The 17,542-nt window shown below is 37.0% G+C and overlaps 1 protein-coding gene and 1 long non-coding RNA gene across 2 annotated transcripts in view; both read right to left on the bottom strand.

The window, feature by feature from the left end:
* Positions 1–222: 222 nt before the first annotated feature.
* Positions 223–3,277, bottom strand: LOC137197616 (uncharacterized). Its single transcript, XR_010931483.1, has 3 exons — positions 3,225–3,277; positions 1,429–1,512; positions 223–290 (listed from the first exon to the last, which is right to left on the bottom strand). It is a non-coding gene; the product is annotated as an uncharacterized lncRNA (long non-coding RNA).
* A 985-nt stretch (positions 3,278–4,262) lies between these two features.
* The window catches only part of khdrbs2 (KH domain containing, RNA binding, signal transduction associated 2), a 70,281-nt gene continuing 57,001 nt past the window's right edge, over positions 4,263–17,542 (bottom strand). The window contains exons 7-9 of the mRNA XM_067609900.1: positions 8,105–8,187; positions 7,430–7,488; positions 4,263–5,762 (exon numbers count right to left, since the gene is read on the bottom strand). Of these exons, the coding sequence (XP_067466001.1) occupies positions 5,668–5,762; positions 7,430–7,488; positions 8,105–8,187 (237 nt within the window). The 3' untranslated portion in view covers positions 4,263–5,667. The remainder of the gene's footprint in view (positions 5,763–7,429; positions 7,489–8,104; positions 8,188–17,542) is intronic.

The raw sequence follows: 17,542 nt of genomic DNA, 5'->3' as shown, positions 1-17,542 counted from the left end.
GTGCTTTTGATCTTGAAAGAACTTGTTCATGGCTTTATTTCTTTAACCACGCTGGTCTGGATGATAACTGTTTCCAGCAGAGTGCTCAAGTATTTTTGCAAAAACAAGAGCCAGACTTTAAATACAGAACAAATAAAATGCAAATTCATAGTCAAAGATTAATTGTGCGAAGGTTTTTCTAATGGTGAAAAGTAACAGCTGACACACACAATCACCTGCTTACCTGTGAGTAATCTTTCCCATCATGTTTCATGTTTCATCATCTTTTCTCTCCAAGTCCAAATTTATCTCTGTGTGCAATAAATAACCGTTGATATAAACACAATGTAGTTTTCACAGAAACAGATGCATAATCAGAGAGTGTTCACTAAATAGACTAATATGTATTCTATTAAGAAAGTTGTGGATGCATAAACAATGTTGCCAAAGGTGATAAACTTGGCAAACCAACAAAACAAACAGCTGCCACTTTTTTTTTTTATGATGCCCGAGGCTGCGGCCCAAGACTGCTTAATGGACAAGAATCACTGTGGATTCATGTGTGGATTAACGGCAAAGAGATGTGAAGACAGCTGCAAAGTCTTTAAGCACCTTAGACTCCATTCTTTGTGCAAAACAAGAAAAAAGTACAATGAGTAATGATCCTTTTTTATGAAATCCTTTTTTGTAATCTCGTAATGTGAGGGGAGTTATATCAGTGGCATTCACTTTAAGAAATGCATCAACATCCATAGCAGGCTTTGGGATTTTGGCTGTTCTTGGCTGGATTCGAGCTGGCGACGGGCTTGTTATGAAAATGGATCTGAAAATGCCTTTGGCAGAGGCTGCTTGAACATCACTGGCACACACCGAGTTTCCAGCAACACTGATGACTTCCAACTCATAGGTGCAAGTAAACACGAGAGTTAGTCATAAACAACAAGTCACAGAGCAAACTTAGGAGGGAAAGTGGGGTTGAAAATAGGGAATTTACATTTATTTAATTATAGCTGTTAAACCATAATGCAACACTGAAATTTCCACAACTAGACATACAATATTTTTTAGTTCTTTGGCAGTTTTATAACCTCTCCAGGTATAACAAAACTGGACATGGATTTGTTCAATAACCATCCAGGAATGACTAAATCTGTCTGAACTGCTGAAAAGACGCCTCAGAACATGTTGTTTCCTGTAGATTCTTTAAATAAATAGCACATTGCTGAAACTCCCCACAGATTAAGCCTTGAGAAACATATTACAATGTGATCATTTTGTCATATTACACAGTATCTATTGTCTGCCTTCACTTGATTGTCAAACTGGAAACATCTTGTTCGTTTTGGATCGAGATGACACAATAATTCTTCATGTAACCTCAAGAACTAAACGTTTCCAACTCGGTGCTGTGGAAAAATGGCTTGATGGAGAACAATCTGAGATACGTACCGAGCTGCTCTCCAGACTGACGGCGGAGCTGAAGATGTCTTACAGTCTTCAGTCCTCTGGGAGCAGATTCGTGCGCCTTCTGCTCTGAAAAGAAGCCCGAGTAGAAAGTAAGTAGAAAATTGGAAAAAGGCAACGGAAGCATGATGTGTTACAGTACAGCACAGCCGAATGAGAATATATATCGCAACGAGTCTAGTAATTGTACAATACCACTAAACAGCAGTTCAGCACAGTATCATTTACACAACACTTGTAGCATCGTATAAATAAGCCAAACACTTTCAATTCCTATTATTTTGGTCACCATTTGGGAGGTTCAGTAGAAGCCAATAACTTACTGAGACACCAAATTTAAGATACAGTAAAATGCTAATTGCAATAGTTCATGCTGCCTTCATCTAAAGTTTGCACAAGCTGTTGTTCAGGCAACTGGCCTGTCACTGCATGATAACATGGTGTGTGAAAGAGAAAGGTGCAGCTTTTCATTAAGTCTTCAGTTTTCAGCCAAAAACAGAATGTTCCTGCTGAACTTCATTGATTAGGAGGATGTTAGGAGGATGTGGAAAAATGAGCTCTACTTGTTTCACGAGGTGTCAAAGCTGAGAATAACTACTGCTCGTGACTGACTTTGTTCTTGATTAAACATTATAATGTATCTAAAGCCTGCTGTAACAAGGACATTTGACTAATTTCTTTATTATGAAAGCTGATCCAATTACATTGTTTGAAAAGAAATTCTCTCAGCTCTGGAGATTTGCTCTGTCTGTTTCCATCCATTCATGAAGATGCTTTTAAATATTAATTGAGTGTGATACAAACTTGTGGGCTTTTTGATTAAAATCAACAAATTTGCTGTAGCATATTTCATTTTAGGAAAAAAATTATGACAATATTGTGAGCAAAGGGAACATCACAGCTTATTGTAGCCTTATAGGAGAAATCTAACATAATTCTGCAACACCGAACAACTAATGATGTTGTATATTGCATTTGTGGGCCAATTTTGTTCACAAATCTAGTTATGTATTATCAGCGCAAGTGTGCAATTAAGTCAGCAGGTATCTGTCCGTAGGGATTATGTGTAATTGTATTTAAACAGATTGGAGAGTGTAACACACATACTCAGTGATAAAATAAACAAAGTTCTTCAGTTTAGTTCTCTATATTAATCTCAAATTGCGGCCTCTTGAAGCCAACCTCATATAGCCACTACTCTGCTGTTCTACTTATCGGATGATTAATGATTTCTAATCACATTGCAGTTTTAGTAAGATTTTGTTTCCTTTATCCCTCTTGTTTCCATTATTTTAATTGCATGCTTTGCTGTTTTTTTAATGAGCTGTCAGAGTTATAAAAACTGCGCGCTGTAACATTTTGTAAATGGTGTTAATTGTGAATTCATGAGAATGCGCAGCGAGATGGAAATTACGTTTTAATCCTTTATGAACAGTACGCACACACAGTGAGTCACAAAGAATGTTACTCTTAATCGTAAAACACAAATGGACACATTCAGTATGATTGAGCACTCAGTTGCAAACTTACTCCTTCACATAGACTGCAGCTGGAGGTTTATTCTGTTAGAAACTGTTTGCTATGAGTGAAATTCTGTTTGGAAAATAAAGTCAGCCATGGAGGCCAAACGCACTAAACCTACTGATTTTCTGTTAATTGTGTCTCATTTAAATGCTACTGGAAAGTACATGTAAGTCACTACTGACCACTGATAAATAATTCTCTTTTTTTTGTGAAGCCGTCACAGTGTTACTACATTCCTGGTGAATATATCCACTCACCTGTTTCATTCCTCTCTGCTTTGACCAGATCACACTACAGTGCTTCTATATCTATAAGGAAAAACAAGACAGTATGATAAAGAAAATGTCAATCTCATGTTGCATCAGTAATAAACAGACTAAATTACAAACTGCATGCCATATATGTAGTCATTACATTTCATCACTGTGAAAAAAGTAAACCAATTCAAGGTAAATTTCATGAAATTTTATGCAGGAGTTTGAACAAATTTGGGGATTTTATTCATATCACTGATTAGTTTAGCTCGCCGAACATTATTTTAGTGTCGTTTATTGAAATTTATTATTTCTTTTATAATAATTTAGCTGAATTCTTTCTGGAGTATCTAGTTAGAGATACTAAGGGGTTTTTAAATCATCAGTGCATTTATTTGGGGTTAAACAGGGCAGGTTTACTTTTTTTTAAGTGGAAGTTAGATTTGAGTATTAAATTAGTATTATTATTATTGTTACCTGCTTAGTGTTTAGTCTTCCTTTGAGTCCCATGATCTACACTCTTAATGAGAGCCAGGCTTCAGGTGTACTAATCACAAAAGAGAATTCAAATTGCTAAATGGACTTCAGCTTTGATGTTTAAAGCACGTAAAATTACAGTGCATATACAGCTCTCTCAGGTTAAATGACAGGAATGCAAAAAGAGGTTAGCAGAGACATTGATGAGTTGCAGATAAAAGACACTGCACAAAGTGCGCTGTTTTTCCACTCAGCAATAACACACTACCAAGAGGGTGAATAACGACAATGTCGACATCCTGTATGGCTCCATTATGCTCTGCACGAGCCGACTTCAAACTCTGAGTGTATTTAAGGCATTATGATGGTAATATATGAGGATTTCTTACCTCTTTTAACTCCATATCATTCTCAGACTCAATCAGAGTGTCTGTTTAATGATGTAAAACTTCAGAGGATGGATTAAGAAAAGAAATTTATTAGTTTCTAAATAAGAAATTCAAGGACGATTGAGCAGGAATATAAATTGTTTAACAAATGATTCATTTGGGACAGGCTGGCGGGCTTTCTTTATGAAACGAGTTAGCTGTGACCTGAAATCATGCAGATGTTAAGTTTTAAAAACAAGAACGGTAAATGGTCGTGGTGACAGTTACGTTAACACACTGCAGAAAAAATACAAATTTAAGGCTCCATAGCAACCTATTTAGAGAGTCTTACACATGGTGTTGTGGTTTATGCTGTTTTTATTAAATGCTTTATGTACAAATACAGATTACACACAAGAACAAAGCACTCATTATAAATTACACACTGTACATTGCTGATTGCTTTCAACCCAAAAAAAAAAAAAAAAAAAAATGTTTTGCACGAGTACGATCTCACATCTTAGAATATTTAAAATCACGTTACGCTAACTTTAGTCTGCGTTATCAACTCAGTTTTAACATGATGTCATCAGAGTTTCATATAGCAATTGTGGGGAAACTTGAAGATTGATTTAGTTTACTGAACATTAAACATTTTTTGGAGAGATGTGTTGGTCCGTTAGTCACTTTGTATTCAGGTCTTCAATTCTGGGAAATGTAAGGTTTCCATCTGTTGCCTTTAATGGAGTTCATGAGTTCATTTGTGTTCAGAGCAGTGTGTGGTTCCTCTTTTTGCAAAACCATGCAACAAGTTAACGCCACCACTGGAGTTATACAAAGCTAAGCTTCTCAGACCGATCTGCGGAAGCTTCAAGCCACAAATTAACCACACACCTGCCCTTGATTTATTTTCACTGGGCAAAATAATGAATACATTTACGGAGAGAAATTTGACGTGTAGAAGCCAGTCAGAATCTCATGAGGTTACCTTTTCGCTCTGAGGTATTAGTCTGGAAAACATCCACTTAAAACTGTCTGAGCCCCAAAGCCAAACCAATCAGCGAACTGCAGGGAAAGGGGATTGAGGTTGAAAACCGATGATTTTAAATTTTAAATGAGCGCCACATTTGCTCACCACGAAGGCAAAAATATTGTGTAGTCTGATCCCGGCATTATGGTGGTTGGCTTGTAAACTTTGATTATTGTGGCATTAAAGGCAATAAATGGAAATAGTTTTAAAATAACTAACAGGAGAAAAAAAATCTGCAGTTTAATGTCAAAAAACTGAAATGACCACAGTTTTTTGGGCAGACAGCGGTGGAATGAATGGCATTTAGACAACCAATTTTAAGGACATCCTTCCCGTTTCTTTTCATTTCCTCTCTGTACAGTATTTTTCCAAAAAATTACTCCATCTGTCATAAATAAAAAACATACTGCAACAATGCTAAATTTTGTGGATTTATGTGCTTTATGGGGTTATTTTTTTGTTTCAGTTTCTAAGGGAGACGGGCAAAAAAATGCTGTTACAACATTTTATGAGTAATTTAAAAAAAAATTATAAATAGTCTGAAATCGGAGGTCACATATGTGGAGCACCTTCAGTATCTACCATAGGGATGTTTTCTGTAGCCCCCTCTTGTCAGCCGTAGAATTGGGGCTTTGAGACTGGGTCGGGTAGTTGGCCACTCCTCCTCTGCAAACACAATATAAAAAAAACACACACACACATTGCAGAAAGCTGCATTCACTGCACTGAGAAAGCTGATGTCACAATGTCAAACTGAGAGCACAGCTATTGTATACTATCCTCCCACAATCCATTTAACCAAAGACAAGAAAATTCAGGGAAGTAAATTCCATCTCAGGTACTACAGAGGCTTCTCTCCACAGAAAATTAATTTTATAAGCTCTTTGCCCTCTGTTGGACCAATACTGAGATCTGACTGTCAGCAGCACCTTCCTCAGAGCCAAATTACATAAAGATGGCCACCTCTGCTGCATGGCACATTGCACCGCGTCCAAATAAGAAAGTGTTTATGGAGCAGAAAATCAAATCATTGCCCTCTTGGTTTTGGTTTGGTCCGACCTCAACACCTCAGTGCACAATTCATTGTGCTGAAAATGAATGAGCCTGCAAACCCACACTGGCAACCAGCTTATTGCCGCTATCATGTGACAACATAGTAACTCCACTTTTGGTGATTTTAATGTTTTTGCTTAAGTTGAATGGTTTAAAAAAGGGCTGACGACTCATCGGCTTATGAAATCCGTTAAAAAAAGTCTTACCATTAAAAAAATAATGTTAAAATGAAGCAATTTGAGCAGCTGGTGTTATGGGGATACCGTTTTTTTTTTTTTTTTACCTGACAGCAGTGTTGTGTGCACAGCAGAGGTTACTCAGCCAATAGTAACAGCTTTTCTGGACTAAGCCTATGAGGGCACATATCCAAAAGGCAAAACACACACAAAAAAAAACACCTTTACAATGGGCAACGGTTAGTCCCCTGAGCTTCTACTGGCACATTTACTGTTCTAGTCAAATGCAGCTTGTAGCCAGGAAGGTAGGAGGGGTGATGCATGCAGGAGTGGCTCCCTGGGCGAGGATGATTAGAAGTGGGCCGGAACCACAAGGCTTTTCCTTTATTCCTCTGCTGTGAAACATCTTTTAAATATCAGCACAGCAGCAGCAGCAAGGATTGTGTGGCCAAGACTTTTTTTTCTTTGTCAGGAATGAATCAAAACAAGGTCCAAAGATGTTTGTTAATAAGTTATTTTTAAAATCTTACACCGTGTCCATGAATTCAGCTAATTACCTTTAAAATAATAGAGGCAAATAACTGTTGGGCTTTTTTTGAAATATCACTGGCTTAAACTGAAGTGCAAGGATAGCCGTGGAATACATTTCAGCAGAGGAGTTGTTATTACACAGTGAATGTGTTGAAGATCTGACTGTGACAGTAATTAGATGCAAATGAACTGTAATGATGCCATAGATATTGCACAACCTAATGCTGGACTCTCTTAAAGAGCGTGTAAGGCTGCAACCAACTATTATTTTCATTATCGATTCATCTTGTCTGGTCTAGAAAAAAAAATCAAGATATCTTACAATCACAATTTCATAAAGTCCAAGGTAACATCTTCAAAATGCTTGTTTTGTCTGACCAACAGCCCAAAAATCCAAAGATATTAATTTTATTTTTTTTTATATAAAACAGAGAAAAGCAGAAAGCGTTTTGATACATTAGACAGTTTAGACAATTTGTTTCACAAGAAAGAGTGTGAGTCACATTTGGATCAGTTATGTTTGTAGTAGCTCCGAACAACAGTTGGCAACTCATTAAAACAGGTTGTACTTACCATAGTTGTTGTAGGATTCATCACTGGTTCCATGTCCATACTCATAATATTCTGAAATGCTAAATCAGACAGAGTGGAAATATCACAGTCAAAATAAAGAATGTATTTAGATATTTTTGTTTCTGTTGGATGTGGAAAGTTAATTCCACATCCAACTCAACTTCTCTACCCTGTCTCTGGCTTTCAGCTCAACTTTACTTAAGATGTAATACTTTAAAAACAGGATACAAATACATACTTTTGTTTCTAAAAAAAAATGCTAAGTAATTTCCTAAAACATCTGGGCACTGTAGCTTTTAGCAAAGGTTTCTCAAACAAGAGTAAATAGTACATTTGCTGGGGACTATTTTCAGCAGCAGATTAATACACATCTACTGCGCTAGTGAGTATTTATAGCAGCAGGACAGTGTATGTGGGGCTGACTAAAAAAAAATTACAGTGCCCATGTTCATCATAATGAAGGAACATGTCACCCTGTGCAGCGGTGTGACTCATTGATGTGTTTTTAATAGTTTTTGGACAACACTGGAGTTTTATGGCACACAGAGTGATGACCCGTAAGACAGTTATTGACAGTGGATCTTTCACAGGCTAAATAACAGTAGACGAATGGTGACTGAAAAAGCTTTTTTTGTTTATCCAGCATTTGTGTGTTTGCATGTGTGTAAACATCACCTTTTTGATGGATTGCTGTAGTTATCTTCATAGGCTTCGTAACTCTCATCATCATATTCTCCACCGTATCCATCATCGTAGCCCTGCGAGGGAGGAACGCTGTAAGCATTAAAGTTGCCTTGTCTCCTCATCTCTATCCAGTCGGACTGGTTAGAGATTAATATAAAAACAATCAATACTTAGTTCCACAAGCAAAGTCCATTACTTTGTGTCCATAACAGGAGAGGAAACGGGGAAAAATTCATGTCCAACAGAGATTATTGATTAAGGTTTGCAGGGGAACATGTCTCACTAGTGGAGCCTAATGGACACCTTCTGAGTCTTAAACTGCGATATGGATCTCAACTATTGATAAGTAGCTACTCAGGAAACAGGCACAAAAATCCAGCAAGTAACTACAGTAATGTTCAATAAAAATAAAGACAGCATATAGTAAAGACTTCTTAAATGTATATACAGTACAATAGTGTAGTTCAAAAATTAAAAAAGCCCATTCTGTTGTAAAGCAGGTAAAACATAATACTCTTGTTTGTATATTTCTCATAAACACATAGCAAGCACTGCTCTCCTCTTCGAACACAGATCCTTCCGAGAAAGGCCTCTATTGTGAGGAAAACACCAGCATGAGGAAACTGATAGTGTCAGGATTTCATTTACAATGACATTATGCAATGTAATGTAATTATGTAATGACAATAAGCTGTCAAAATGTAATTTTTTTCTTGTCAAAGGTACAAAAATCTCTGCAGTGAAGAGGCTACTCCTATTACAAATCTCTGTGTTGAGCCTCAGCCTCTTTCCTCCACTTTGTTAATCCAGTTAGTGACAGTTTATATCTACAGAGGACTCTGTTCTCAACCTAGTTATGCAAGTAACCTCATTTTGGATCAATTCAAGTAAACATCATAACTCAGTTAGAAGAACAAACCACAGGAGAGCTGGCTAAGAAGCCTCTAATATTAAATACTCTGATATTAAATGGGTTACTGGGGCATGTGAACATCTAACTTCAGTACGTTGTCATCTGCAAAAACCCTCCAGTGTTCATATAATATTTCACAGATTAGCAGATTAGCAAAATGATCATCAATTCCTTCTTGTGTTTTAAACATAGCTGGACACTCAGAGGCTTGTTGCAAGTGGACTGATCTATCTGACAAAGTACTCCACATAATATTCTGTTAAATGGTTTAGCCATAACAGCTTAACCTAAATAAAATGTTACCTGGAGTAAGGCCAAAGTGTGTGTTGAACAGTAAATTTAGCTTTTGTCTGGTCTGTTTAATTGTTCGATCTTGCTCATTCAGAAGAGATTTAGTGAGGTTTAAAGGACGGGTTCACAATTTTTCAAGTCTGTCTTAAAATAACAGTCAGGTTAATGAACATCGAAATAGGTTTTAGGTTAGTAAATAGGTTAATCTTTCTATAATCATTCCCCCTGTTCAAACTGACCATTAGAAGATCCCTTCATAATGCACTTACAATGTAAGAGATAGGGGCCAAAATTCACAAGACTCCTTCTGCGAAAAAATGTATTTAAAAGTTTATCTGAAGCTAATATGAAGTTTCAGCGTCCAAATTAGTCAAATCAAGTAGATATCTTTCAACATTACAGTCTTTTTAGTGCTTAAGTCCCTCTTTTTATTACAATACTTCCAGCACAGCTCAACAGGGAAACATTGTCCAACGAAACACAAAGAAGTAATTTTATGCTAAAAAGACTGCAAATGTGGCAGATATCCACTTGATAGGACTAACTCAGACTGCTGAAGCCTCATATAAGCTTCAGATAAACTTTTAAATGCCTTTTTGCAGAAAATGACAGTTTGGACACATTGTGGATTTTTTTCTCTGGATTTTGGATCCCATCACTTACATTGAAAGCACATTTGAAGGGGATATTTTAATAGCCAGTATGAACAGGAGGAATGATTACGGCGAGGAAAAACTTCCTTCAGTGTTCATGTGGGCACCTGACTGACCTGAAAAACCATGAAACTATCCTTTAAAGTGCAGGTTTTTCATCATGATCCAAAAGCTTCTACGCCTTTCCAATTTCAAATCAAGCTCTACTATGACATGTTTCTTCTACTCATCAAATGCATTTCAAAGCAGCAGGATACATTTAAAGCCTCTCTGAAGGTGATTTATGCCAGACATGGTCTCAACAATGCATTGCTCTGCCATGTCTGCCTGTAACAATTGACTAATATCATCTTGCATTAGGTGTGGCTGCTTTTGGTAATGCTTTGTGACACAAAAGCAGACACATCAGTGTGAAGGACATCAAGTGCAGCAACGCATTACAAAATCATTTAAGGCACTAACACACTCTCCTGTCGGGTAATGCTGATTCAAACAGCTCTGGTTCCTGTGTAGCTTTATTTGTGCAAGCATGAATTTGACTAAATTAAAGTTAGGGATTATGTCAAGGATTAAGTTGTTCAGGGGATCCAATACTCCTTCTTTTCATACACGAGTCTTTCCCCACAAAGGCAGAGTCAGAGACCTGCGTATCTCAGTAATTGACCATTTTGTTGGCAATCCCATATGACAGAACTCTCCACACTGGCCCATAACAGTAAAGCAATCAGTGGATTAATTTCAGTAATGTTTTATGAAAATAAAACCTCCCTACATTAGAAAAAATTATAGGAATGTGAAGGTACAGTATGTAATATTTCAGTTATTTCCACTGTATTTATTAAAGGAGGGATGTCAACCAATGGACCTTAATATTTGAATACCTTCGAGCATACAAAAAATACCAGTGTTGTTCTTGGTGAATTGAATATACAAAATAAATAACTGTTCAAACGATAACAAGGCTGAATTCATCTGAACACATCAGAGCCCAGTTTACAGTTGTTGGTTGTTTACTGGAAAGATATGTGTGTGCTCATCTCACTGTGAGGCAGCAGGCTATTGATAAAGTTATCTTGGTGTCATGCTGCTGTTTACATTTCCTAACACAGCAATTGTATGTCTAGTTTGTGCTTTTTCACCTAGAAATGTTTTTTTTTAAACATAGTCTCTAAAAAATATTCTCCTTGACTGGTGCTCTGGGTCATCACTTACTGTTAATTGACTGCTCTGTAAACCCCTCCCGCTGTCCAATCATAGCTCAGCAGCCGTAACTATGCTAGAGGCAAACTAGGGTGTTTTGCTATTTATACTTGGTGAGGCAGCTGATATACAAAATAGACCTCAGAGTCCGAACTGAACTTCAAATCAAAGCAGACACACACAAGCTAAAGCAGAAAAAAGTTTTTAGGCACAATATGTGTTGAAAAGATCACCAATATTAACATAATATGCCAACAAGCATCTATGTGATGTTGTGTTCAACACAAAAAAGGCCGGTGTCTTTTTTTTTTGTCTTTCCAAAAACTAAAACCCAAGGAAGAATAAGTAAGGAATACATTAAACAGTGTGTTTGTCTGCTCTTATGTGGCTTTACAAATGTTAGCATGCCCAGCTAACTATCTTACGCTTGCAGTGATGACCTAGTGTAACTTCCAAAGGAGCATATTTTTAGCTAACTGTGTTATTTTGTAGGGTTACATGATATGTTAGAACAAAAAACACATACAGGGTCGACAAAGCCATATCAAAAATACAATTCAATTCAATACAATTCAATTTTATTTATATAGCGCCAAATCACAACAAAAGTCATCTCAGGGCACTTTTCACATGGAGCAGGTCTAGACCGTACTCTTTATATTTATAAATACAGAGTAAACCAAATCCAAGTTTGAATTTGCTAGCTAGAGCTGATAACATCTGCTAGCGCCATTTGTAACTTCAGCTGACAAAATTGATGGCCGTCACCTAGAAATGAGAACCCTCAGCTCTGTGTGAAATGAATTTCAAGTGCTACATCTGCTATTGTAAACTGTGTGAAAGACTGGAAAGCTTGGCAGGCATAGAAGTAACAAGGGGGCATGGAGCTTATGAATGTCTGCTTGCTTTTATAGGCTGCAGTACTTTTTGAACAAAAAATGGCTAATAGAGCCAAAATCCAGGCATCATGTCCAGGCAAGCATCTGTTAAAAAAAAAAAAAAAAAAAAATCTTCCTGGTGTTAACTGTCCATATTCTAAGACAAACTGGCATTCACTACAGCAACATACCTTCATGATTTTAATGAGTTAAGTTAAATGATTACTTTTTGAGCATACAACTCCCATGAAAATTTACCAGCATGGCAGCGTGGGCACTTAAATCATTATAACTTGGTTGCGTCTATACCCATAAAGTTCACCAAAAGTCTCTTCTCAGGTAATTTCCCCGACTTTTTCGCTGTAAAATCTGCTATACATGTACGGTTCTAACTGACAGGATTTGTATAGCAATACCGAAATGTTCATGACATTAATCATTACTCTGACTTATCTGTAAGCTGACCTCAGTGTTAGTTTGATACACAAAACAAGCTGTGTTCAGATTAGACAAGGTAGTATGTGTATATATTCCAGCCCCTAATTAATGAGGCTTGATTCTTCCAGTTTGACACTCGTCTGTAAAAACAATTAACACTGGTCCTTCTTAACAAGGCAGAGGAAATAAATCAAATGTTAACACAAGGGTGGAGAGTCCTCGCTCAGTGTAATTAGGACAGCAAGAACCTAAAGGCCCTTAGCACTGTGCTTCATTATCAATTGACAAGCTGTATGTCCCTTGACAGTGACGGATCTTCATAGGGAGCTGCCTGTGAATGCCTCTCCACACAGCAGAATGGGGAGGAAAATGAGATTTGCAGCCTTTTGTCTCAATGAATAGATGCCTGCTCTTCATTGTATTCTACCTTTGCAAATTTAATCAGCGTGCACCTTTTTGTTGTAGGTTATAGTCTTAATTTATGAGTTTACCTTTGAATATATTTAGTCAAATTGTGTCATGGTTACTCACCAAAAAAACCTTGGTTTCATTCAAGATTAATGGCATCATACAATATTGTTGTATTGGTTGAAGAGACATTAAAAACTAGAAATGAGATATGTATTTCTGATTCTAAATGTTATTGTACTTGTGCTTGTAGAGTTTAACATTAGATGTAGCTGCATCTGTGTGATTCTGCCCTCACAGGCAGCTTCAGTCCCTGATGATACAGCTGGAGCCATTATGCATTCAACCTGAGTTTTTCTTCTATTAAATAATCAAGTGGAAGTAGTGGAAGTGTGTGTGTCATACATCTGTTTTAATAAACAGGAAAGTTCTGCTTGGAGAATTTCCATAATTAATCTAACAAATGTGAACTCAGCAGTGTATCCGAACCTATTGTTACAAAGCAATTACAGCAGATATGCATGTCGTCCTTAAAGGTGGCCTGAGAAACTGCTCTCCTTCCAGAAATATACAGAACTTCACGAATCTCACGCATCTTTTATGCTCATGAAAAAGATGATATGGGAAGATTTTTTTTCCCCGTTTCAAAAGGGTGTCCTTTTGCTTTTTCCACAGTAGATAGATTAGACTTTTTTTTTTTCTTCAAAGCCTCCCAAAGCTCTGTGTTTAATCACATTATGGCATTTCCCGCACAGCCTTGGTATGGTTGCAGGGCTCAGGTTTTAAAAAAACCAAGCTATGCGTTTCAAATTTTACCAGCCATTTGTACAATTCATGGTCTGCTGTCAGGGACAGAATCCTGTATCACTCTCAGATTCCTCTCTTCTATCATCAGCTCTGACATTAAAAGATAAGATTTGATCCAGATGGGATTTGATCTTTAACATTAAACTGAGGCCATGGTCCCAGTCTATACAAAATGCCATCAATCACTCTTTAATCTCCCTCTGCTCTCATTTTGCACTTTTCACACGGAGGAACTTACACTGATTACAGTGAAAGGTCTTGCTTCTGCTCTTTCTACGGGGATCAGAAACATTCATTCGTTATTGCTCGTTTAAAAAGTCACAAAATCATGGTTATTAGTGGTAATTTCAGTACACATTATATCACATACTGTAAGAGCCCAGTAGTAAGAACAATTTTATGATAGATTTAATAAAAAATTTTTAAACTGAAGACATCGGCTGCACACAGAAAAAGTGGATAACTTATCACTGGAAAACAGGCCTCTTTTGACTGGATAAGAAATCTGTATTTTAAGCTCTTTCACATTATAGTACAGATGGAGGATTCATTTTGCAGCTTAATGCAGATGGGTGGCTGATTGCTCAGTTTCTTGATGTGATAAGTATGACAAATAATTGCCAAAGAATATAAAAATTCCAGCCCATCATTAACTGTTTGAATTTTCAGTTATGCTTGGCTCAAAATGTGTTTAGCAAATGTGCCTAAAGCCATTTGAGAGCACAGTGGGATGACTTTACCCAAAGGAAAACATATAAGGAATGAAAAAAACCTTGTTAAGGCTGACCACCAAATATTTGGGAGTGTATCTGATGTGCTGTCAATGTGCATATAGGGGATCAAATGATGAAATGAAGAAATATTACACTTCCCCTTTATAGGACCAGACTGGACTTTTTGTCAAACTGGCCCATTGGCCAATCGATCCTTTATGGATTTCTGAATTAATGAAGGGTGTATCAAATTTAGTGACACTTAAAGGACAACACTGGCAATTTTCTGCATTTTTCTTATTGTCAACAAATTTCATGTGCAGAGCCAAACCAACAATGAATTGATCCTACTTACAGATATTGTGTGTGTATCCAAAGCCTGATATATCTTATTCTTTAGTACTGAAGATCTATGAGAAATTTACACTTTAGTACAATGAAGTTGTACATCTTTAGTCAAGAGGTTGAGATATGTAGCACAACAAGCCAGTGAATCTCTGTAAACAGAAACATGTTCCTGTGCACACACAGTGGCGTCTGCCTTACACGGAACTACTCTCTGGAGACCGAAAACGTGATCACTGTTATTAGTCTTTGGAGCTTTTTCTAAACAAGCTACCATCACCATACTCTTTGTAATAAAGGACCATGTCACCCACTGCAACAATGTGGCTCATTGACATGTTTTTAATGGCTTTTAGACAACAACTGAGGTCTACGGCACAGAGGAATACAATCTATATCAGACTTTGGATACACACACAATTAAAATACTTACAATACTTGTAAGTTGGATCAGTTAATTGCTGATCTGGCTCTGCAGATAAGATTTGTTGACAATAAAAAAAATACAGAAAATTGCCAGTCATATCCCTAAATGTATACTAATACATTAGCATACAAACTAGACAGATAAATCCACCAGACAAACAACAGATGATATGGTGGCACTTCTGCTGTAATATCTTTCAAGCAAAATGGACAGCCTGACAATCATCAATCCTGGGAGGATTTCATATGACAACACGTGAAGAATCTGCTACAAAACTGTGTGAAGAATGATGAAACACATCAGTGCTGACTTGAACATGTAAAGGCATTTGTAGCTCAATGCATGGATGCTTAAATTTATGCAGACTAACCCCACCCCCCCGCCCCTTCAACCCGCCACCACGGTGAAGCACTGCAATCCACTTCACTTCTGAATCGTTGTTATCCTTTAAGAGGTACAATAATGGTCACTGTCACTGTATTAGTTTTATGACACTGACAGCATGACAGGGTCCATTAATCACTATAGTCTCGAGAGGAATCCCTGGTGCATGATGACCTGCTCCACAGCAGAAACACAGGAACTATTTGCAGGAACTCACCCCAAATAGAGGAGAAAAACAAAGGTGTGTCATTTATTCACTAAACAGAATGACTGTAAACTACAGGATGCATGCATAACTACATGTGTACGTGCTGGTTATGAATAAGCAATCATATGCAAATTGGTTTCTGCCAGAAGATTGTGCAGTGGTGTTAATAACTTAGCATTAAAGGATGAGGGACGATGCAAATAAGAAATGCTGTGATGCAGGAAACAAAACAATGGCTGCATTAAGGATTTAGGCGTGTGATTGACAGATCTCTGTAATACTGTGTTGTTGTTTTTTTCCATTTTATTTGAATTTACCCTTATATATTTATGAAGGCTCATAGTAAAATAGTATCCCTAACTGTAACACATTGTAACAGAGAGATTTTTAAAAATGTATTCCTAATGTAAATCTCCAAGTGTCGGAAATAATATTGGCATGTCATGTAAGTGATGGAAAATCTCATTACAGAAAATTTCTCGCCCAATTTACAGACTAACAACAGCATATTTGGATTCATGCAAAAAACATATTTACTGGTATTCAATCAGTGTGCTTGTACAATATTTTAATAAAACTGGATTTACCTTAACAACTTAACCTTAATACCATACTTAACTGTGATTCTGTCACATTGAACAGGTAGCTTGTTTTGTCAAGAAGTTCAAAATAAAGAGCAGAACCGACTATACTGACTTTACTAATCTGTTTTTTAATACTTTGTGACTTCCCTTCCCTGCAGCCCTGTAGTCCCAAGCCCATACTGAAAATGAAAATCTTTAAACAAGGGTCACAACTATATCGTTTCACTTTTAAAAAAGGCTAAATAAGCTGGGCACTGCAGTTTTTCACAATTGTTTTTCAAACTGGAGTAAACAGCACATTTGAGGGACTATTTTTCAGCTGAGGATTAATACACATTTGGCACTCCAGTAGTATTTACGGCAGCAGAACAGTGTATGTAGGGTGCACTAAAATAAACTACAGTGCCCATGTTCATCTTAATAAAGGAACACGTCACCCAGTGCAGCGGCAAAGCTTAGTAATGTGCTTTTAATAGTTTTAAAACAACAATGGAGGTCTATGGCACAGAGGAATAAGCTACAGTATATCAGGCTTTGGATACACACATACAACACTTGTAAACAGGATCAAATCATTGTTGGTTTTGGTCTATTCATGGGATTTGTGTACTGTTAGACAAATATGAAATATTAGCAGCCTTAACCTTTAACATCCTGAATAAAACGAGAGATCTCAGTCAATTTGGCCTCAAATTCCTTCACAGAATAACATTCAAACAATACTAAACTATGCCAATCTATTTTTGCTTTTGGCAGGCCTTCTTTATATGGTGTCAGTGAGTGATGGGAAAGTGAGGTATCACAGCATTCTTGTACACCTGACTAGCAAAAGCGAACACAAGCTTTTGTACAAAGAGCTGTAATCTGGGAGGAACAAAGAAAATGGAGTTGTAGTGTAAAGGATACAGCAAGATGAGATTTGTGGGAGAAAGATAAAGAGAAAATGTTGAGTTCATCAATTATAAAGCAAACAATGATACATGATAACCACCAGCTTCCTCACGCTTTCTACTAACGTTTTAAATCAATACCACCCTCGATTAGGTACAATTATGGACATTCTCACAGTATCACTTTTATGAGACAGACTGACAGTTTGACAGAGTCCATCAATCCACAGTCTCAGGAGACATCTACACGATACCCATACATAAAATGGTGCATGTCTTCCCAAAGACAA

Source organism: Thunnus thynnus, chromosome 14 (genome assembly GCF_963924715.1).
Source record: "Thunnus thynnus chromosome 14, fThuThy2.1, whole genome shotgun sequence".
In the NCBI taxonomy this organism is placed as follows: Eukaryota; Metazoa; Chordata; class Actinopteri; order Scombriformes; family Scombridae; genus Thunnus; species Thunnus thynnus.
The sequence above is the reverse complement of the archived record's forward strand: the minus strand, read 5'-3'. Positions and strand labels throughout refer to the sequence as shown.